The 25953-nt window shown below is 26.5% G+C and overlaps 1 protein-coding gene across 4 annotated transcripts in view; it reads left to right on the forward strand.

The window, feature by feature from the left end:
- The first annotated feature begins 1317 nt into the window (after positions 1-1317).
- Positions 1318-25953, forward strand: part of LOC100205473 (peroxisomal carnitine O-octanoyltransferase) — a 76389-nt gene continuing 51753 nt past the window's right edge. For 3 of the 4 annotated variants that reach the window (XR_010641915.1, XR_010641916.1, XM_065810854.1), the window contains exons 1-3: positions 1326-1463; positions 3344-3468; positions 4898-5073. Coding sequence is in view for 2 of the 4 variants with exons in the window: in XM_065810854.1 (XP_065666926.1) it covers positions 1373-1463; positions 3344-3468; positions 4898-5073 (392 nt within the window). In the remaining 2 variants the exon portion in view is untranslated. Of the gene's footprint in view, positions 1464-3343; positions 3469-4897; positions 5074-25953 lie in introns of all 4 variants that reach the window. The other variant, XM_065810853.1, reaches the window with a different exon arrangement.

Below are 25953 nucleotides of genomic sequence, written 5' to 3' on the forward strand. Positions count from 1 at the left end.
TTAATGCAAAATAAAAAATATAAAATTCTTTGTAATTCAATAACAAAGTAATATAACAGATAAAAAGGAAAAAAGCAAAATGAGAGAAGTTTAACGACTTGGAAAGAGTTAAAATAGTCCTAGGAGAGTTTTGCTATGTACCAGAATTTTTTAAGCATAATATTTTAGAAGGAAATAGAAATATAGATATATGTCATAAAGAATAACTAGGCAAGGGCGATTGCATAAAAAATAGTTTGTTTTTATTTATTACATGTTACATGGTTTGATAACAATGCCACAAACTTTAGAGCCATATAACCTTTATAGGACAATGAAAACAAGGGTATTTGATTGAGACTAAACAAATATTTATATATTTATGTTTTATTTTTTTTTATGTTTTCAGAGTTTTAAGTTTTTATTTTTAGATTATAAAGGGGGCATATGCATAAATGATAGTTCATTGATTTGATTGGCGGGTTTTAGGGCATGGGGGAGGGGGGGCTTGGTGGTAGTAGCCCCCCCCCCCCCCTTGGGACTTTTTTTCAGAAATCTTTTGTAAATTGACTATTATACTGATGAATTGGACTATTATACTGATCAATGAAATTGACTATTATATGTTATTATACTTATAAAAAAATGCAGACATTTTTTTTTTTCAAAGACCTTTTTAGCCCCCTCCTTGGCGAGTGACAAAACCCGCCCCTGATTGATTCCCAAAGCAACTAAATTTGTTGAATTTGAAAAATTTGAAAAGAATTTGCAAAACATCCGTTTTGGGAACACATGAAGCACAAAAATATTAAAACAACCAAGTTAATTGTTTTAAAAAAGCTCTTGTTTGCTGGCTGAGTAGCAATCAAGCATAACTCCTGTCATAATGTGCACGACAACACACTCTATTTGTACAGCACAGTATGAACTACCACTCTATATATACAAAAAATAATCATAATGGAAGTACACACGCACACACGCACACATATATATATATCTGGCTTTTATGGAGGAGAATACAGCGCCAAACCTGAAAAATAGTTTTTTTTACTGTATTCTTCTTCATAAAAGCCAAACATCTGGGCAACCTTATATATATATATGTATATATATATATATGTATATATATATATATATATATATATATATATATATATTTGATATATATATAATTGATATATATATATATATATATATATATATATATATATATATATATATATATATATATATATATATATTTGATATATGTATATATTTATGTATATTTGTGCATATATATATTTATATATATATATATATATATAGTATGTGCGTGTGTACTTGCATTATGATTATTTTTTTGAATAGTTTTTTTTAGAAATGTTATAACTAAAAGTGTTTCTCTAAAATGAGTACTGAAACACTTTCATGTCAACAATATTTGCCTTCTCTTCCTCTTCCATCATTGAAAGATACATGTGAACGTTATTTAAAATCAGGTATAAACTATACAATAAAATACAAATTTATTGTTAGTTATTATAAAAGTTTTTATTTTTATTTAATGTTTATTTTTATAATGTACAATTACAGTACTAATTTGAAAATTTCACATACTCACACCTCAAATTTACTACACTTTGTTTCCACATTTCAAATAAGAAATTTAATTAGACAAATTGAACAGAAGGCACTCAGATCAAAATTCATTCAGATAACACATATAAGTGTTTTAAAAATAAATATTGTTATTAAATGTTTTTAAGTTTACTAGAAACAGGGTTGCATTACATTAACTTCATGTACAACACAAAATGCATTGTGCAATAAGTGTATTTTTTGAATCATAACATTGATACGTAACATAACATACATTAATGGAGTGTTACATGATTTAAATTTAGATATAAGTTAATTAACAATGAAACCTCATATTATGACCTCAAATCAATGCTATTTAATTACCGGATAGATATTCTCATGTTAAATTATCTTGTGGTTTTACTATATTAAAAACAAAATTAGGTCATTTAGATTCCTTTTTGTTTGGAAGTTGTTAATTGCAAATACATTAGTCATGTTTCACTGTTTTTTTCCTGAAAACATTTTGATTGCATTGCTTAATATTATTAATTTTTTTTGTTTTGTTGTCTTGTTCTAAGTTTTAAGTATTCTACACCAAAGTTGCATAGTCCAGATATGGTCTCACAAGAAAAGTTTTTTACAGTTTAGACGAGTTTCTGTTGATATTTTTAAATGAATGCTTTATTACATCTAATTTTTTGTTTACTTTTCTTGACACAAAATTAAACTAAGTAGACTCATTTGAAATTGTAATTCCTAAATTTTTTTAAACTTTATTTTTTTGTAGCACTACTTTATTTTTTATAACATTATTCTTTTTAACACTGGACACACACAAATATATGTATATATATATATATATATATATATATATATATATATATATATATATATATATATATATAAATATATATATATATATATATATATATATATATATATATATATATATATATATATATATATATATATATATATATATATATATATATATATATATATATATATATATATATATATATATATATATATATATATATATATATATATATATATATATATATATATATATATATATGTAACTGCAAATTTGAAAATTTGAAAAATGTCTGTATAAAATGACTATAGACAAATATATAATGACTTAATTTGTCACTAGTTGCAATATGCTTTTATAAGTTATTGAACAATTCTATATTTTTTTGCTTTATGTTTTTAATTTTTTTCTCTAGTTTTTAAGAAAACTAAAATTTGTTGTTGTAGAGTTTTTGGATATGCTTTAGAGAATTTCATTAAGCTAAGCACTAATCCTACCCCTTCTAAGTAGCTTTTGGTGGTTGCTCTTTCCCTTAAAATATCAACTAAATTTTTTTTAGTAAATGTTTAGTCAACTTTGTTGTTATCTGTAAAGAAGTATTGTCTTGAAAATATATTGAAAGATTTGTGTTGACAAACCCATTGCTTATATTATGATTAAATAAGTAAATTATATTTATGTTATTAAAGAACCTAGAAAGTTTATTTTGGTAAAATCAGTTCCCAAAAAAAAGATTTCTCTGTACTTAGTTTCCTAGTTTCCTAAAAAGTATTAAAAAATACTATAATATAAATAAATTTTCTGATTTTAAAAATATGCTCAATTTATGTAAAACAAAGGAATGATTTAATTTTTCATAAAGTACATAAAGTATTTATTTATCATAAAACACTCACACACAAAATATAACTCATAAAATGCTTTTTTTTTTTTTTTAAATGACTTTATTATTTTAAATACTTTATATGTAATTTGTAGTTCAACCTTTCCTGAATGAAGACGAGTTTGCTTATACAAAATTAGAGGTAGAGAAATTTCAAAATGGTGTTGGAATAATGTTGCATGAAAAACTAATTCAAAGAGCAAAATCAAGCCGCAATTGGGTAATGTTTAAAATTGTTTAGCAAATTTTAAATATTTTAAATTTTTTACATTTTAATATTTTAAATTTTAAAATTAAAATATTTTAATCAAGCAAAAAGTTTTAAATTCAAAACCAGATTTAAATTCTGTTTTTTTTAAATTATCTTTTTTAATTTACAAGTTGTTATTTATGTAGCAAATACATCATCTGATGTGCTGTATATTTGCTAATTGAAAGTTATTTTTAATTATTAAAAGTTTTCATTTATCATTAATAATACTGTAATATATTATAATATAGTAAATACTATAAAATAGTTAATATAAAATACTGTTTATATTATAATATAGTTTTTACTTCATACTGTATAGTTAATTACGTTGTATAATAACTTAATATATAGTTTTTACTTTATTATATGATGCTTTTTTGATTTTAATAATATAAATATCATAGCAGAGTTGAGTTACATTTATACGGGTTAAGCGTTTTCATAACGAAAAAAAATCTCTTTCTCTCTCTCTCTCTCTCTCTCTCTCTCTCTCTCTCTCTCTCTCTCTCTCTCTCTCTCTCTCTCTCTCTCTCTCTATATATATATATATATATGTATGTATGTATGTATGTATGTATGTATGTATGTATGTATGTATGTATGTATGTATGTATGTATATATGTATGTATGTATATATATATATATATATATATGTATATATGTATATATGTATATATGTATATATATATATATATATATATATATATATATATATATATATATATATATATATATATATATATATAAATCAGGCTGTGTTACAAGATTTTTTTGGTTATATGTATATATTTCCAAACCTTTAATCAGATCATGTACTAAAGCCCCTGCTAATGGCTATTTCACATAATGCCATCAATGACATTTTGCTTTAGGCTAAGTGCGCAAAGAATTATATATAATATAAAAGTCTATTTGTATACTTAAGGTTAGTTTTCTAAACACTTAAAATAAATCTTATTATGTGCAATCAAAAGTATTTTAATACTTTTATTTGTATTGTAAAGTTTTTTTAGAGTTTAAAAAGTTTATTTGTTTTAGTTTTGAAAAAAAAATTTTAGTTTAGAATCTTATAATTATATATATTATATATATATATTTTTGATAATTATATATCTTTTTTTAAATTTAAAACCTTTTTATTATTTGCTTCAACTGAAATTGAAAAATATATTATGGTTTCTTATGATATCTAAATGTCTCTTACAAATATTATATAAATTAAATGTCTAATGCAAAATATAACTCTAAAATTAAATTTTAAAATATAAGTTATAATAACTTTAAAATATTTTTTAAACTGGGTTTTTTTTTCTTTGCTACACACAACTTCATATTAAAATTTGCTTAGCTTTAATTATTTTTGCAGAAGCTATATTCTGTGTTATTTTTTTCAAGCTTCAATTTTGGTGGGACAGTTCTTACTTAGAATACCGAGGGCCTCTTCCCTTCGTCAGCAATACAGCTGGTCTACTTCAATCAACAGAATGGGATCAGCCAAAATTAGGCTGCCAACTGGAAAGAGGAGCTCTATGGATTCATTTTGCAGCTGTTAATCATGTTGAAATTATAAGGTAAGAGAAAGGTCATATGAAATAGTTTATATATTATATAAATACTCTTAATTTGAAAGCATATATATTTAATTAGAAAATATTTTTATTAAATATACATATATATATATATATGTATGTATGTATGTATGTATGTATGTATGTATGTATGTATGTATGTATGTATGTATGTATGTATGTATGTATGTATGTATGTATGTATGTATGTATGTATGTATGTATGTATGTATGTATGTATGTATGTATATATATATATATATATATATATATATATATATATATAGGGGAAGTTTGCGTAACTAGGGTACCACCCCACTTAATTCGAAAACTATAAAGTTCTATGTAATGCTTCTCAGTGAGATGATTAGTTATAAAAACATTTGTTTTTAATCCTATTTTGGTTCTCAGAGAGCAATGCTACGACGAGTTATGATCGGAAAATGCGTATTGATGGTCTAAAGTAAGTTTTTGTCACTGGTATCTTAGATTGCTTTACAATCCTAGAGGAATTGCTTTTCAATAAGTTCTTGTATAATATATTAATTGTTACTTAAGCACTAAAATCATGTTGGGTCTCAAATGAAGCAAAATTATATACAAATTTTAAAAATGATAACTATACTATATAAAAACAAATTTCTTAGACTTAATAGCATTAAAAATGAAGTTTATTAACTAAAATATATATATATATATATATATATATATATATATATATATATATATATATATATATATATATATATATATATATGTATATGTGTGCAGTATTAGATTATATGAAAAAATACAACATTGTGATGGTACTTTAAGTTTCATGCCTATCGGCAACCATCAGCCATATTTATTCTTTAGATCAACAAAAAATCTTTAAAAAAATACAAAAAACAAAAACAAAGTAATTAGGACTGTTTTAAGTAACATAAGCACTTAAGTAATTGTTTGAACGATTTAATTACTTAAGTAAATTAATATTACTTAAGTAATATCAAGTATTTTTTTTTCAAATTAATAAACAGAAATTTTGTGTTTTATAAAAATTTGTATAAAAGTAGTCTGGATTTCAATTGTATATATATTGCTTTAATAACATTATAATAATGAAAGATAACTACTATTTTATATTATTTTATAGTAATACTAGCTTTACAGTGGTTTCTTTTAATCAACTTGGCTTATGTTTGATGTTAAAACTACCTGCCTTTGATTTTTAAACAACCAGTGCAATTGAATTTTAAACAAAGTTTTTTCTATTTCGATATAGAAAGTAAAATGATTTTTTTATTTTATAACAATTTTAAAACAAATGTGTGCAATATATTGTAAGTGCTAAAAGTAAAATATTAATTTTTTTTTAGTTTACATTTTGATGATTTTTCATCATTTTAACAAATGATGAGAAATCATCAAAAGTTTTGTTTTAACAAATTTGCCAACTTCAATGGATTTTAAGGAATTTGTTGCCAGCTATCTTAAAATTTCTTAGTTGTTTCTTTTCGAATTCCTTCTAGTACATTTGTCATAAAGAAGCTGTTGAGCTACGCAAGCTTGATGGAATTAAAATCACTATCTAAAATATTCGAATGGTTGTAAAGTTTTTTAAAAGGTCACCTCCTAGAAATAACAATCTTCTATGCTGATAAAAAGAATTTCTGAAAAAAGAAATGTTGGAATTACAGGACTTTTAAGATATTTAGAGGCACCAAATCAGTATGATCAAGCTAAAAAAGATTCTATTTTAAACTATCCTAAGAAAAAAGAACTTCTAATTATAACAAGAGATATTTATTGTTGTCTTTTTTATGACCATTAAGATCCTAAAGCATCAGTTGAATGTGAAGCATCCAATGTTGAAATTGAAGAACCTTTGAATAAAAAGGAGTAAGGCTGAAGAGCTTCATTATTTCCTAGCACGAAATTCAAATTTAATGATGAGCAAGGCTTGTTTTGGACTGTATTAAAATAGAAATGGCTGTATTCAAAGAATCAAATGACTGCCTGAAAATGCTAAAAAATTTACACAATGCTTTAAAATCTTTACCACCATCATCAGTTGAAGCAGAAAGATGCTTTTAGTGATATCCCTAAGTTGAGAAAATCATTGAGTGATAAAATGATTGACACATGTTTTTTGCGAATTTAAAAGTTTAGTTATATTTTCTTTTGTTTGGTTACTATATATTAACCAAACATATACTTATATAGTACTATAACACAAAAATGTATGCAAAATCGTTGTTTTGAAAATAACTAAAATTACTTAAGTTACTTAAGTAATTTGAAAAAAATTGCCTAAAATTACTTAAATAATTTTTTACATTACTTGAACACCCCTAAAAGTAATAGAATGAGTTCTGATGCTAAAACAAAATAAATTAAAGTAGATAATAGATTAATAAGCAGTGTCAAATTGGGGGATAAGAGATTTGTGTTTATATCTACACTTAGTTATTGTTCCACTTTTTTATTTAAAATATTTGGAATTTTGGAGAATAAAATTTCATACTTTTTATTTATGCATAATTTTCAGGATTTTGTGGTAGGGTTAAATGAATTGTATAGTTTGATTATTTTCCATTTAACAACTCGGTTTAAACTTACATCTTTTAGTTTTCAAATTTCTATTGATTGTCCAGTGTCATTTTTGTACTTAGGAATGTTAAAGGATTTCATATGATTAGCATATCTAATTTTAAATGGTGTTTTGCATATACCAATGTAGAATTTATTTATAGAAGTATGAGCAAGATCATTGGAACTTACATTAGCTTGGTATACAATATTTTTTGTTAAGCATTGGTTTGATAAAGGGCAGCTATTTTTATTAAGGCAGTTGCAGTTGGTTTTTGTTAAAATTTTGTTGGTGTTTGTAATGTAATGATTGTGTATATTTAAAATAGATTTTATATTTGGCATACAGCTGTAACTTAATGTTATTGCGTTTCTAAAATTTGCATGGATTATGTTATTTATTGGAAGTGTTTATTGATTAAGGTTAAAAAGCTTTTTCTTACATTATTGCTAACATGTTTTTTAAAAGGATGAGGTTGAGAGTTGAACTAAATGATGTTGCAATTACGGTTCTTGGTGTGAGGTAAATTTAAATTAGGGTGAAATGAAAGTTTATAATTAAATCCAGACTTTAACAGTGCGTCATTGCGCATAGGAGTAGATCTTTGAAAAATTTCTTCACCTGAACAATTAACAGACAATTATAACTTCATTGAATGCGATAGTTTTTTTAAAATATTGGGTGGGTGGTTTGAATCAGTGTAAATATAATTTGAAAAATTTTCAGTCTTGGAATATTTAATAATTGGGTTGAAAAGTATGGTCATTGAGATTTAATGTGACATGAAGGTAATTTATAATTTTCGTGTTGTCGTGTATTGAAATAGTGAGATCGTTTCTTTTGAATATATCAACAAAATGTTTTTTTGGCTTTTTCCATTTGGGGTTCATTCATAATTTTTAAAATTTCTAATCCATCATCAAAGTATTATATAAAATCATTTTTGTTTTAAAATTGGCAATATGAAACAGAAGGTAAATTCCTACAAGTTTGTATACTTCTTCAATGCCAAATGCTCCCATAGAAACATCAAATAATCTACTTGATTTTTTAATCCAAACTTGGTCATCATTAAAGAGTAATGACTTCCTTGCTTGATAGATTAATTATTTATTGGTAGGGTCAATAGTTAGATGCTGCTAAGCAAAGCTTATAGCGCTATATATTATATACAAAATAAATATTTATCTTATTTAATTTTTTTTTCAAGAAAACAAAAAGAGAAAACCTAATGTTAATAAAAAAGCTCTATTTTATTATTACCGCATTAATAAAGATAAAACTTCAGGGGTAAGTGTTTTTCCGTTTTCAAACTTGTATTTTTTGAAACAAATGTTTAATATTATAGGATCACATTTAACCATAAGGTATTGGCACTGGTTTTTCATAACATTCTTTCTAGATATCTTGTCTGTATGGTTCAATCTAGCTTTGCGAATTTCCATATTCAGAGCCTCTAGTGACTTTTCAGAGTAGTAACCAATTAGCAGTTCTATGGCCTCAGATATTTGCACACCATGTTCCAAGAGTTTATGAATCGTTAGGGGAATTACATGTCAGCAACAGTTTTTGAGTATAAAAGCTGTAGTTTCATAGGAATACTGGCCAAAACTTTCGGAATTCAACTCATAACAGGAGCATACTGATACTAGGATTGTCCTCAATCTAATAATTGCATCTACTGCTACTCCCGTTATATCAGCAAAAGTTTAAGCATTTTCAAATGCTTTTCTGGCAGTGTTCCCATCATTAGTGTTGCTAAAACCCTGACTGGGTATATCAACAATAAGACTTAGCTCCTCTCTAAACCTCAGTTGAATTTTCTTTTTTCTATTTTTTACTGATGCTTTTTCAGCAGGGGATTTGGCAAAGTATTTTTTAATGTGTAACTTATTTCCAAAATGATCTGAGCCAAATTTTTTTGTGTAACTTATATCAAAAGATCTGAGCCAGCAATGCAGAGTAGAAAGGCCCAAAGATAAAGTTTTTTCATTGATTGGTTTAGATCTGATCCATACTGGGTTATTAAGTTCACTGGGCTTAACTCTGCAAACAATTCATGATTGGGAGGACAGGGTGTTAGATACGGCATTAACCACTTTACCAACAAACATGATTAAATCTAGTTTGAACTTAAATGTGATAGTCGTATCTGGTTTGCCTTCCTCTACTTCTAACTTTATCTCGAACTTGACTACCCTATTTATTTCTGCTTTTAAAAGTTCATATTCATTTCTTATCAGTTCTTTTGTTTCTTTTTGATATTGGATATATAGGAGTTTACAGTAATGTGTAATAGAGGGCTTTATATTTAACCATCCATTTTCATTTATGATGGTTAATTTAAGTTGAACAATAGTTGTCTTGAAAAGACTTGCTCATTAACTTGGGTCTTGCCAATATTTGTATCAGTGTATTTTTGTTTATAGACACTTTGACTGGAGGCACCATCAAAATCACCTTTAAAGTAAAGTAGACCTTTAAACCTCCCCCTACTTTCAGCAAACATTCGTATAGAGTCTTGGCATTCTGTAAAAGATAGTATCGTTGTCAGAGTACGATTAAACATACCCTGTAGAGGAGTTGAAACAGATGTTTCTGTCATAATTAAACCCTCAGGATAACATTTATGTCTCTCATTCTTAGTTTCATGAAGTGAAGGATAAATACTTACATTATGTATTATTGATGAATTTCTAGTAATTTGATATTGTTCATCAAAAAGGTCACACTGAATTTTTAAGTTAAAGGCATCTACGGTTTTTATTTTTTTATCGGAAAACTTATCTCTGCGGTTTTATCTTTTTCAGAATTTGTAGCACTTTTCATGAAAATCACAAAGTCTTTTTTGTTGAAGCTATTGCCAATGCTTCAGCATGATATTCAGCCAATTTGGCAACCTTAAACAAGATAATATTTAATATTTAAGTGTGTAGCTACTTTTTAAACTGGGTTGAATTTAATTAATTTATCACTACCTTAGATCTTCTGCTTCTACCACCTAAATCTTCCCTTTCCTTGCACCTTCTACCTGGACCTGCTTCAACATTTTTTGTCAACTATTACATCTTTGTCCAACCAAGTTTGCTTGTGTTCCAGAAGTCTTTTGAAGGTTCTTGAATGTTTCCACAACATTGATCGGAATTTACATCTAAATATTATTAGAGTTTTGTTTAGATTTATCATTTCAGGTTTGTCAATACTTTAATAGTATAGACCATACATCAGAACGCACTTTTTTTTGCATATTGGGTATTGAGTATATTACTTATATCATACTCAATACGCAACTCAATGTACGCAATTTCTTTGAGTATAATACTCAATACGCAACTCAAAGTACGCATTTTTCTTGAGTAGAATACTCAATACACAACTCATAATATGCATTTTTTTTGAGTAATTTGCGTTTTTTTTTGAGTGTAAAATATAGTTTTGTTATAAAAGTAATATTGTTTTTTATATAATGAACAAACAGAAACACGAAATGAAATAGAAAAAAAAAATTATATTTTTCTAAAATGTATTTTTAATTCATAAACAAAAACAAAAGTAATGAAGAAAATTTTCAAACAACTGAAGAATTATTTTCACTCAGCGATTTCATTAAGTATGGTTAAGTCACTTTTGAAAAAGGCACGATTTATTAGTGTTTCATCAATCATGTTGACGGCTCTTTTTCGATTAACTACACCACATATGCTAAAAAAACATTCAACATAAGCGGAGGATGTCGGTATATTAAAAAACATGAGACATAAATTATAAAGATATGGCAATTTTTTTCTTTTCTCAAACCAAAATGCATCATAATGAGTTTTGTTGGTGAAATTATGGTTTCTTAAAATGTTTACAAAGTTATTCCTTTCTTTGTCAGCTAGGTGTCCGATGCTAAGTTCTTTTTTGTTGTACTCTACCTGATCCAATTCTATGCTTTGATAAAACTGATCAAAGGCTTCATCGTCACGAACACTTTTTTGAGAGAAACTATTATTAGAACCACTTGCTGTCAAATCGTTTTTTTCGTTTTTTTTATTAAATTCAATTGTCAAGTTTACTAATGAACTTAGTCCCAAATTGACTGTGGCTTTTGCAATCGGTCTTTGATACCATAGATAAAGTTTAGAAACATTTAAAACTGCAGCAGCTGCATAAACAACAGAGTTAAGCTCATGCTCAAATTGTTTTTTTACATTAGTTATCAGCAATTCGCAAAATTTTTTCTTTTTATCATCTTTTATAGCCATTTCCTCATATTGCATGATTAATAAATGTAAACTTGGTACCAAGTCATCAGTATGTACGCGATTTCTTTGCTTCAAAAGCGTAAATCTATATGCTGGGAGCATCAATGATAAATAGAATTCAATCTCTGCTTGAGTAACTGGACATTTAATAGTTTCAAAACAATGATTTTTATATGCTTTGTAAAAACAAATCAACATTAACAAGCTTGATGACCAACGAGTTAAATTTTCGTTTCCTAATCTATTTTTTTGTTGTTGAAAGATTCGGGCAATTTGAATTTTCTGATGAGTTTTTTTAGCAAATGAACAAAGCAATGACAAAATAGTTTTCAATCGTTTGCATGACCTCACAGTATTACGTATAGAAATATTAAATTTGTGGTTTGTGCATGCAAAACGAGGTACTTTTCTGCTGCCGAGTTCAAACTCTAATTATTCTACTATACTATGATCCCCAAATTCATAATTATCAGCATCATCAATTCCAGTAGCATCAATCTCAGCATCAATCTCATTAGATAGTTTGCTGAATTTAATATCATTTTGGATTGGATTTATTTCTTCAGTAAGCAATTCGTTAATTTCAGGTTCAATTTTGTTTTCAGGTGAATCTTTCAGTTCCTGATCATTCTCATCACTCTTGTCATTCTCAAACAATTTTTCTCAAAAGTCTTCTTCAATCCAATTGCTGTTTTCCAATTCATAATTGAGCATTTGTGGAAAAGCTCTAAGAAAAGCTTTACCACCATCACTCACATAACCGTCAACTTTAGATTTATCGAAATCATAATGATTTAATATTTCTTCTGAAACCAATATAATATTTTCAGCATTATGTGGGCCACTCATTCGTTGAAGACCAAGAACTATTAGCTTTTTACTGAAATCAGCAAAGGTAACCTGGCAACATAAGGCAAAAAAATCAGCCAGCTGGCGGCTATCCCAGATATCACCTATTAATGTAATAGTTTTGGCTTTTCTACGGCAGTTAGTGATTGTTTTTTTTTATCGTTTCAACTACCATAGGAACTATATTATAGACAAAAGACTTCTCGCATGGTAAATGAATTTTATGACGCTCTAAAAGTCTTTTTAATGAATGTTATCTAGCTCTTGTGTTGCCATACATATTTAGTTAGATCCATAATATTGTCATCTAACAACGAGTCATCATCATTATCAAGACTTATATCATCATAAGCCTTTTTCCAAGCCATAAAATCGTCTTTGCCGTTACATTGTGTGGAATTAAAATGTTAAAAAAAATTACCACTTTTACCTAGTGGTTCATGTAATACCTTATAGCAATAAATGCAGGTAAAATGTAATTTTACCTTTTTTTTCGGGCTTAAAATCGATTTCGGTTCGGCAATGAAAAAAGTTTAAAACCAAACTGTAAGTGTTTTCAGTGTCACCAAATTTGAAAATTTTACGCGGAAATTTATTGTTTTTCAAGTTATGTTTAATTTCATTAATCTCTTTAACATATCGTTTAATACTTATATTTGTTAATAAAGCATTGCTTATGCTTTCGCTGCACGATGGTTGACTATTTTCAATCGACAATACGGCTAAGGCACAATTACTTCTATCAGAATTTATTTGTTTATTTACAGACTGATTTTCTTTATCTTCTTTATTTATACTTTTTCTTTTTTTTTTCTCAAACTCTTTACATTAGAGTCTGAACCTAATTTTCGTTTGGTGGATCTTCCATACATGTTAAAGCAAAAAATCTAAAATAAAACTTTTGTTAAGCAAATAAGCAATATTATAAAACTAGTTTAAATTACATTACATATATAAATTACTTTAATTTATATAAGATTAAAGATTAAAATGATTTATTTTATTTATCTAACTTATTTACTATAGATAAAAAGATAAATACTTGCATCTTATATACATCTATAGCCTCATAAAAGTAACAAAAAATTATAAAAATAGTCATTATTTCAAATACAAACCCTAGAAGTTTATCAAAACAAAGCAACTCAAAGTCTATCAACTTGTAAAACAGCAAATTGTAAATTGTTATTTGAAGCAAGCTCATAAAGTCATTAAAAGCAATGCTACTTACTCCCTAGAGGCTTCATGACGTGATTTTCGACACGCAAACCTTAATAATTTATTTTAAAAAACAAATTATAATGGTTAAATTATAATATAGTGTTTTTGTTTGTTATTTATAAAAAAATATATACTTTAACAACTAATTTATATTTTACACTCAAAAAAATTGTGTATTTTTACGCAAAATACTCAAAAAGTATGCGTATTATGAGTTGTGTATTGAGTATTCTACTCAATAAAAATGCGTACTATGAGTTGCATATTGAGTATTATACTCAAAGAAATTGAGTACGTTGAGTTGCGTATTGAGTATGATATGAGTAGCATACTCAATACGCAATATGCAAAAAAAAGTGAGTTCTGAAATATGGTATAGACCCTCTGGAATGGAATCTAGTGGAATCTTTTAGTTTTTGAACTAAACTCATAATTAAACTAATTAAAAAATTCAATTTATGACACATTTTTGAGATCTCAGTAATGAAAATCTAAAATTAAAATTTATTGTCAAAAATGTAGTTAATAGTTACCAAACATCTTAATAATATGACTTCAAATACAATTTTGAACTGTTTTTATCCATATTAGTCTTAAAAGAGTAACACTAAAGCGAGACTTTTGTGAATAAGTTTCCCGATAAATAAATAAAATAATTAAGTATCGGAAAAATGATATGGTAAAATCTTGAAGATTATTCACAAGAAAATTAATTATTGTCTTTTAGTTGTATTAAGTTACATTGTAATTTAATTATTTTTTAGCAATAGCTTTTTATGGATTTTGACTCACTTGCAGCGCTTTGTTTCAACTCATTTTTATAAAGAGTTTTTTTATAAAAGTACAAATTTATTATTTTTTTATAATACTTAATAATGGAAAATTTTTTAAGATTTCTTGGGCCCTAATTACTATTTTTTTAGGGGAAGACTCAGAATTACTAGCCACACTACTGATTATATTATTTATTACTAATTATATTATTTCATTAGACCAGGTAACTTATAAAGATAACCCATCCCCCTCACAGACCTAATTAGGAAACTGTGTTGCAAGCCATAAATACTTAAGTAGGCATTAGTATTTCTATAAAAGGTGACAAGCTTGTTTTAATTTTTAAAAAGTTAAGAAAATTTAAAAAAATCTTTTAAAAATGCATTCAAAATGTGAAAGAAAACTACTATTAAAAAATTCTGCTAAAGTAATAATTTAAAAAAATTTTATTAATAATATTACTACATTTATTTTACACAGCAATGTTTTCATCTTCCAAATCTTCATTAGTACATTTACAAGCATAGAGTTCACAATGTTGTCTGTAATATATGTTTTGGCATTCAAATGCTTTCTTAGCTAAAACTCCCAAAGGAACTTGAGAGTTTATCATTATTTCTGCTCCATGTGCAAAAATTTTGTGAACTGTTGACAGCATTTTATACCAATCATACAAACCTAAATATCAATTTATACTGTTTTGCAGTATAGCTCAAATAACTCTAGATTCAATGTTGGCTGCCAACTTATTGCAATTAAGTCATTTTTGAACAATTTAATAATTGTCTCATCAATTCCTAATATTTCGCTTAGTCAAAGAATGCTTTTCTGCAACATTTCCGGTTGTAGATGTTCCAGTAACTCCACAGCTCCACTGCATGGAAATCAACTCTGAGATGCTTTCTTTTGAACATTAGTTGCTGGATGAATTTGTTTTTGTTGTTTACATGCAACACATCTTGAATTTTTCTCTTACTCTCCATATTTTGAATTTGAAGTTTTAATGACGCTCTAGAAATCTTATCCAAGCATGTAACGAAGTTATCCCATAGATAAGTGTACCTTTTTTTGCTGTAAAACCACTTAGAAAATTCTTCAAACATGTCATTGCAGTTGATGTAGCTCCGCAAATACAACAGCATTGCATTGACAATGTGTTTGTTATAATTATTAAAAGTTTTCATGTCTATCATGCACAAAATATAATTGAAATCGATAATAACAAAATTTCCACTAACCAATTCAATATTTACTGGATACAAATCCAAAATTTCATTTTCTATTTGATGTTGTTTGTCTTGAACAATTACAGTAGTTTCTTTGATGAAATAAAGTTCAATTGACAAAATCTTATACTAAGAGCATCAAGTTGGTCCACAAAAATTCATTTTGTGAATTTGGCGCACTGAATCTCAGAGGTGTTGTTACAATTGCAAGCATGCTTAAATCTTGACTGTCAGCAGAATTGGAAAATGCCTAGTTGTATAAAGCTTGTCTAGTAGGTTTATCCATACCATAACTGTTTAATAGCAACATATTTTCACTTAGTTTGTTACTGATATCCAAATAGTCCTATTTTTTTTTGCCTCATTTGGACAATTCTTTTAGCAGTGTGATTCATAAGTGTTTGTAAATCTACTCTGGCCCTTAAATCACTGAGTTCCAAGTGATTATCTTGTGAACCACCCCCAACTTAAGTGCTTTTTCAACTGTTGAATAAGATGAATATTATATATTAGATGCCTGTTGGATTCGTTTATAGCCAGATACGCTAAAATCTTTGTCAATTATTATTCAATTATTATTGTTTTCATGTGTCAGCTGAACAAACATATGATGTGAATTAATATGATTTTTAATAACATGTGTCTATAAGTAATGAATTTTTAATTGAATCAAAATTTGAATTCATATGCTCTCCTGCAATTATCCAATGTTTACTTCTCTTACTCATATCATAAATATTTTTTTGTATGTCCTTTTTTATTGGTGGTTCGTGAAGATTCCAATGATAAAAAGTCTATTTCAAACTTTTTATTTAAATATTTTTTGTGTTCTTTTAAAAAAAACAACTGTTTCTTGATGAATCTCTCCAAAATTTATGGCACTTCATTTAACTTTTCTACCAAGTTTTTTTTTATTATCACCTGCAATCTCTAGAAGTTATGAATAGTAAAGCATTGTTTATATTTGCTTTTTTGTTGAATATTTCAAACAGCCAGTAATATTTTTAGTTGTATAATCCATTACTATTAATTTTAGTAGATTAATATACAACTTTTATTTTTCAAACTTAAAAAAAAAACAATTTTTTTTAAAATTATGTTAGTTTTAAGCACGAAATGTTAATTTAAAGCATCGAATTATATATCATATGGAAATAATTATCTAGTTAAATGTCAATTATCATTGGTAAACTATCATTTTTAATTGATTATTGAACGAGTCTAATGGTGACTTTTGATAAATTATCACTTGGGAAAACAAAATATTTAAAATTAGCTATAATCCAGGTAGCGCAAACCTCAAATAAAAATTTTTCCATTGTCGCAAAAAGTTGCAGTTAATTTTTCAATTTCTTAAAAATACACTCTATTCCACTATATTTAATAATAGTTTGGTTGATACCTTTTGATACCATATTTTTTGCAAGTTCACGGAAGTTAAAAATTGTGGTTTAAACTTTTTTTTCGACTTACAACATCATGAAAGTTGAAAAAGAAAAAAAATTTTTCTTCATGAGCATCTTAAGGCATATATTATTTGATACTTTTTAACATATAAATTAGCAGATACAAAGTTATTCATGAAACATTGCAAGAAAAACAAAAACATAATTATTCAAAAAAACTTAAATTCGGCAACAATTGTGACTCTCAGTAACTATTATAAGAGTAAAAATATTTTGGATTTTCCTTAATCTGTGTATTTTATTCACATTGTGCATTGGTAACAGTCTCTCGAAAATTGCCTCCCAAGTGGTTGCAGCCACCAAATTGGAGGCAAAATTTTTGCCAACACACACACACACACCCCACTTCACCCCCACTGCCGAAAGTAATGAAAAAAATTTTCACATTTTTTTTTTAAGTTAATGAACGGTTTAGATATTAATTAGGAGCAAATAATAAAAATTTGACATCAAAGTTTTGTGTGCCAAACTTTTAACTATTCAATTAAAATTATGTTTTCAAAGTTCGTTGTTTTTCTAAAACAACTTACTCTGAAAACAATTTACTCTGAAAACAACTTACTCTGAAAACAACTTACTCTGAAAACAATTTACTCTGAAAACAACTTACACTGGAAACAACTTACTCTGAAAACAACTTACTCTGAAAACAACTTACTCTGAAAACAATTTACTTTGAAAACAACTTACTCTGAAAACAACTTACAACTGAAAACAACTTACTCTGAACCTATCAAATAAATTAGTAGTTTGATATTCAAAACAAAAGTTAAAAATTGATAATTTTACTTCCATGCCATAAGCAAAAAATCATTTAAACAAAAAAAATTAATAATATGTAATTAAATTGTAAATAATATGGGCAATTCCACATCAAATCACCCAGTCCATTGAACCATGTGTCTTCCTTTTGTGTTATATTTTGACACATTATTCCTAATTACAAAAAAATATTGCATGCAAAATTTCAGCTAAAAAAGTTTAGCGGTTGACAAGATACTGCAATTTTAATACTGACCTGGTTTCCCAAAATGACCTGGTTTTCATAACACTCTGAAAAAACATTTTCCTTAAAATAATAAGAAATAAAAATGGCAAAAACATGAAAATGAACATATATAATGTTTTTTTTGATGCTGAATTCAATAAATGTACTTAAAATGCTCAAATATAAAAAGAACATGCATAAAAATTAATAAAACAACTAGTTTCTATAAACCAACTTTGGGGCCCAATATCTTAAAACACCCCCATCAAAAACATTTTTTTTTTGCTGTTAATATTTTCAGCTGTTTATAATCTTACTAGGCACAAAAAATCTAACTGAAAGAACAACTAAAACATACGGAACTTTAATTTCAAAGATGTATTACTTTTTCAAGAAATTCCCAAAAAATATTTGTAAATAAAATAAAGTTAATCGTAATTTAAAAAGTTACTTAAATATACAAGATTTTTAAAGGTATCAAAGATGAAAGTTATTTTGACTGTGTTTGTAATAGTTTACAATATTGCTCCCATTTTAATTGTACTTCCTCTATTTCAGCATTTTCAAACACATAGTTTCTACCAGAACTAGAGCAAGCTTGTGAAACAGATAGTTTTTTCAATATGTTGGTGTTTGGAATAAAACAGTAGTCGTCTCTTTCAGGCCAGTTAAAACAGATTGATGGACCATTTGGATGAAGAAACTTAACTTTAGCATCAACTTCTTCTAAGTTGGTTTTAGTTACAATGCCGATCCACCACTTAGCATCACAGACTACAGCGACATAACAACCTAAAGTGACAGTATCAAGTTGAGATATGTCTTGTTTCTTTTTAAGATTGTGGATTATTGTATAATTAGTGTCTGTACTACACCACAACCTTTGCCACAACCGTTTTATCTCTAAAATGTATAAATTGATGAAAGCTACGAGTACCAGGTAGAGTTGTTACACCAGTGTACCTTTTTGCGTGAAGTTAACAACTTTGATTTTATCAATACAAAATTCATACATAGCTTCTGATGTGAGAATTTGGTTTCTGTACGGTCGTTTTAAACTTTCTTGTGCTGTTAATCTTTTTACATTACCACCAATCCCATCGCATGGTGACTTTCCGTGGGACGTGGCAAAAAAGTTCCATTCAATTCTAAGGCAAAATTCGCTCTCTAGTTGGCATAGATTGTAAAAGCTTTTACAACTTTTGTACTGTCCTGCGCAACCATCAGTGAATAAATGTAATTTGGACAGATTGGAAAATTTTATTTTTAATATTGGTATGATTAGTTGGAATATTTTGTACACATAATTTACATCATGTATAATGTCATCTGATATAAAACAGTAAGAAATATGTTTCAGTTCACCTTTATCATCTTTATAGTATATGACTAATGGATGTAAAGAACAATGTTGGGTGATCCAATGATAGCTCTGTATTTCATCTTGGACAACAAAAGCATAATTTTCAGCAAAGTTGCCAATAATGATAATGTTTGATTGATCCATATATTGTTTCAGTTGGTAAAGGTACTGTGATTGAGAGTGAGCAATAAAAGAATGAGCTTGTAGCTTTTCAAAACAAGATGCTAATAGTTCAACAAACGTTGGAACATCAGCTGTTAAACTTAATAGTGTTGCACGGTCAGTAGTTTGCCATTGCTTGTAGTGTATCTCAAAATCATCTTCGTATTCTCCAAAAATCTCATACAAATATTTGGTGAGGGGTTCTTTACCAGGACAATCATCACACTGTGCAAGCATGCATTCTTTGTTTTCTACTGAGCAAACGGTTTTTGAAAGTAAGTCCTTATACTTTAGTCCAATGTTTAAAGCATCTACTAGCAATATGGCATTTTGGTGATAAGAACAAACACAAACAGAATTTGTACCACTTGCACCTGGCAAAATGCACCACTTTGGTCTATGTGAAGCAAATTTTGAGTAACTTATTTGTATTTCTGGATTGTTTTCTTTGTATAATAAATATAGTTCCTTTAAATTACACAAAAGCAGTTTTTTTTGTTATGGATGTTCTTTTGAATGCTAACATAATCTTTTTTTCCAGGCATAGTTCTACATAAATCACTTGAATCATAAAAAAGTTTAACAGAATCTTCTATTTCTTTTTGTAAGACTTTCCCTTTATACAAAGGTGAGATAGCCAACAATCTTTTTTTATTAAAAAGTTGTCTAGCCTTTTTTGCTTGGTATTCTGTAACTGCAAAGTTATTTTGTACTTCTAATATTGACCAACTTGGGGGTGCCAGTGTTAGAAGTTGAACAATAGTCCTTTTGTCAGAACATAGAATTTTTTCTTTTATCAAGCTCATAATTTCATCAAAGTTTTCAGCCTTCTTTTTAATGTCATTTGGTTCATAACATAGTTTGAGGGAGCATTGAATTGACTTTCAGTTTTTCTAGTAAGGTTACTTACCATTTCGTTGATGCGCGCAACTTTTCGCTTTCCTTCTGAGAGTATATGTTTTGATGACTTTGAACGAGATTTTAGAGGAGATATATTAAAATTTTCAAGTTCTTCATTGATCTCCTGTCTTTTTGATTTGAATGATGATATTAGAAAATCTTCATCTTGTTCACCCTGACTTTGCTTCTCTTCTTTAAGATCTGCTTTTTTGACAATCTTTTGCTTACAGGGTTTGCAAAGTTTCTTCCCAGGAGCAATATTTAAGCTACTTCTCATCATGTCTTGTGACTCATTTATCATAACTACTCTAAGATTTTCTAAAAGTAATTGAATTGTATATATAATTGCATATAGCTTTATGTATTTTGTATATAGTATAATTGTATGTATAGTTGTATATAGCTTATCTGCACAATTGTTTAAAACATTGTTTATGTTCTTGAAAACACAAATTAAAAAAAAATATATATATTAAAATACTTAAATTCCACTTTTACTTACTTGTAATTTTCTTTGTATATTTTTTGAATGGATCACAGCATGCTTTCTGCCATATAGGATACATTTTCAAATAACTTGTAGCATGTTTTTCACATAATGTTGTTAAGTTTGATAGTTCAATGTTACAGCGTAATGATATAGCTATTTTTTCTTTGTAGCTTAAAGTTCCAATAACATCTTGTTGGCCTTTGCATGCATCTGATGTCATTAACCCAATAGAACACATCTTATAATAAACTATTTTGTATAAATGTATTTCCTAAAAAAAAGAGAATTCTTTTTTCCTACTTAATTTTTAGTAAAAAAAAAAATTTAATATAGAAATAATTCAAACCTTTTCAGAATCCCACTGTTGTATAATTTTTTACACTGATAGATATTGTTAATTTTCTTTATAGATATATTTATATATATATATATATATATATATACAATTTATATATATATCAAATTGTTAATTTGTTAAAATTTAAATAAAATTTACGAATGCTGTTTTTTAACTGAACTTTTTATAAACTAGTTATTATAAACTTTTACAAAAGTTGTCAAAATTTTAAAAACAAATGCACATCCTTATCACACTAATTCAGTTTTTATATAAAACAAAACAGGATGTTTTTTTCAGTTGTTAAGTTCAAATAACTAAGTTATCATATAATTAAGAGTTCCTTAAGTATAACAAAATTGTTTTTTTTTTTAAGGAGTCTTTTAACTAAATATAATATTTTACAGAATTCTATTTGAAAGTTTTTTAAAATAGCTTATTGAAAATTTGATACATCTTTGAAATTAAAGTTCCGTATGTTTCAGTCGTTTTTCCAGTTAGGTTTTTTGTGCCTAGTAAGATTATAAACAGATGAAAATATTAACAGCAAAAAAAAATTTTTTTTGATGGGGGTGTTTTGAGTTTTTAAAAAATTTGAAGACCCATGGTTCAAAATTTTCTAAATTTTGGGTGATTTGATGCGGAATTACCCATATGTAGTTAAATGTTTGTAAATAATATGTAATTAAAATTAATAATATGTAATTAAATTTAATAATATGTAATTAAATTTAATAATTAATTAAATTAAGTGTAAAATTAAATTGAGCAAGATATCCAAATTAAAAACACTAAAATTAAAGGAAACAAAATGCAGTAATCATTTTGGTTATTGAGCATTATCCCACTATGGTCCTAAACTTTGAAATATACTTCCAAATATCATCCGTGATGAAAAAACACAACTAATTATAAGAAAAAACTAAAATCTTATCTAATGGTGAATGGTAAACTATTCCACCAGAAAACTCTTGATTGTTAAATTAAAAACTCTTGAACAATAGTATTAAAAATTTTTCTAATATAATAATTTGTTGCACAGCTGAGCAAGTGTTTTGCCAACTTTATCCACTATTCTGGCAAAACACAGTAGCTGTGGGTAAACATATGTATTTATTTATTGTCAGATTTTGTTCAAAGTTTTTTGAACATGACGACATCCTAAATTTTTATTTTTTTATTGACCATAATGTTAAATTCTTTTTTTTGATAATTAGATTGTTGTAAATAATAGTTGTAAAAGTTATTAAAAAAATTATCTTTTAATATTCATTATTCCATATCCCTATTTATGTCAGTTAATGTATGTGCATTGCGCTGTGACTACATCTATATCAGTTGATATAGATGTAGTTCACAGTGCAGTGTACATAATTTTGTTTGCTGCAACCATTCAAGATGTCAAATTTACTTGCGGGTAGTTTGTTGTTTTTATTGTTCACCTGTTTTTAATTTTCAAACCTCTTGTTAATTAAAATCCCCATTTACTTGGCAGGTGAGAGTATTTATTTGCTTTATTTCAAACTGAGTAGCTTAGACTTTTCAAACTAAATACCTAAATCAATGCTAATATAAAATGGTTTCAACACAAATCATGTTTAAAAAATGTTAAAAAGATAATGCAAAGATGACGCCAATAAAAATGAATCTGTTATTTTTAAATTTTATTAAAAAATGTTCTCCAACCGTTTGCCATATTTATACCGCTGTCCCTGTTTACTAAATATTCCGACTAATTCCCATTTATTGAGACTACCCTGTTAATTAGGTTTTAAAATGTTTCCAATTCTCCTGTTCATTAGAATTCCCCTGTTTATTTGGGAACCAAGAGTATTAATTTATTCATTATATTTTGAACTCAACAGCTTAGACCTTTATCAAAACTAAAAGAAAGCTAATATTACCTTTTAACATTAAATTTATATAACTTGTCTGTTTAGGAATAGCTGTTTAGTTTTTTTTTTAAAAAAGCATCTTTTTTGTCAAATCTTGAATGACACCTTCTCAAATTGTAGACAAATGACTGTAATTGATAAAGGTTATATATTAATATACATCACATTGATAATATCGTCATTATACTGTTAATTATCTATTACGATTTTTTGTAGTTGTGAGTTGCATGTAGTTGTTAATACAACATTATTTGTATGTGGTATGTCAAAATAATTATGATATCAAATATTTCATTAGCAAAAATAAAAAAAAAGTGTTTAGTCAATACTTTTAAACAATTTAAAGGTTGTGGTTTGTTTCAACCTGATTACAAAAATCTTTTTTGTGATTAAGTTGTTTTCAATACTAATGAGTCAATTGTATTGATTAAATTGGTCACAAAATAAAATGTGGTCACAAAATAAAATGTGGTCACAAAATATAATGTGGTCACAAAACAAAACGTGGTCACAAAACAAAACGTGGTCACAAGATAAATTTTTATGTGATAATTAAAAAATCTCATTGTAAATCTCTTTGTTTTATTTGACTAAAGAAAATTTTTCATTTTCAATTCTTTTGCAAAAAACTTTTTAAAAAAAAGGGGTAATTTTCAAGTTTTTATTATTGGAAAAATTCGATTCAAGCTGACTTCAAAATAAATTCATAATGAATATTTAGAGATGTTGTATTTTTCATTTATTTTTACAATATCTAATGAGTAAAATTAATAATTTAATGTTATTGTCAAAAAATGAAAGTTTTAGCATGATGAATGGGCAACAAAATATCAAACTTTGATCAAAAACAGACAATTTACTTATTTATTATAAAGTTTTTTTTTAAAAAATAATTTTTTTGCCTAATGCATAAAATGAAATTTCTAATTTTTAACATTTTTTTTTTAATTTTTTAAAAATTATAATTTTAGTTAATATAAAATGTAACTTTGATGTCAAATTTTCAATATTTGCTCCTAATTAATATTTAAATTGCTCATTAACCTAAAAACAATTATGAAAATTTTTTTCATTTCTCCCAGCAGCAAGAGGCAAAAATTGTGCCTCAAATTTGGCTGCCACAGCTACTTGATAGACAGAAAGCAGCGGAGGCAGCTTCCAAATTATTTTGTTTCCAAAATTTATTATAGAGGGCCACCAATAGCTTTCCTCTTACAAATGACAAACACTAATACTTGTGGAGAAAAGTAGATGGGAGAAGATTTCTGCTGTTTATTAACTCCGTTTTAAACCATAGTTTTGACTACATTATAAGGTTAAAACAGATATTTTCGTTTTCTGAAGAGTTTAGTTCTTTGCTTAACTAATTAATAAAATTTTGAAAATATAAAACCATACAACTTTAAATCATGTTAACCTTTTCATGGAATCAGTACTGATAAACAAATACTTGGACCCAAATCAGAGTCTAACATAATTATTTCAAAAGATATTAGAAAAACTCAAAAAAATATACATTTTTTAGTTTTTTTACTATGAAAAGAAAACTTTAAAAAAATAAATACATTTCTAGAGGAAAGCTTTTTATTTCAATTTTAAAAAGAAAATGGTACTAAGATAAGCAGTTTACTTAAAATTCTTTATTAATTCATTAGTAATTTAAACATCTAAACAACAATCATATAGAGATATAGAAGGCTATACTTGAACACATATAAATAACAATGTTTAAATAGGTTAATTCTAAGTATAACAATAAAACAGCACAAAATAAAATTATTCTAAAAACAACATTATGGTAAAAAAAGTAAAAGCATTCAGCTGTTAAATTAAAGCTTATAAACATCATCTTAAAAATAAATAAGTTGGTCTGTAAACAAAGTCAAAATAAACAATTTCTCGAAAAAATTCTAAGTAATGCATAAAGTTTAGTTTATTAATTAATTAATTATTATCATAATGCAGGATAAAATATTAAAATGCCATCATTTGGAAAATAGGTAAATTAATAAAAAAAAGGCCAGTGCTGATACCGATTCCGGTTGTGCAAAAAGTGACTTATTAAGCCGATGCCGATGCTGATTAATCGGTACATCATTAATACACACACATATATACTTATATGTACATAATTTTGTATATGTGTAATACATATTATTACATATATAATTTTGTATATGTGTGTATAAAAGATTTAGTTACATCAAAACCTTAATCAGCAGTAGTTCATATATAAAAGTATTATTATTTTTTTCAATAGTTTTGATTTGTTTTATAAATACTCTGATGTTTACAAATAACTTTCTGCTAAAAAAACATAAATGCATCTATTATTAAATATCAAATAACTAAATTTTCTCTAACAATTTGAGGAATCGTTTCTAATACTT

The sequence above is a fragment of the Hydra vulgaris genome, chromosome 11 (assembly GCF_038396675.1).
Source record: "Hydra vulgaris chromosome 11, alternate assembly HydraT2T_AEP".
Classification (NCBI taxonomy): domain Eukaryota; kingdom Metazoa; phylum Cnidaria; class Hydrozoa; order Anthoathecata; family Hydridae; genus Hydra; species Hydra vulgaris.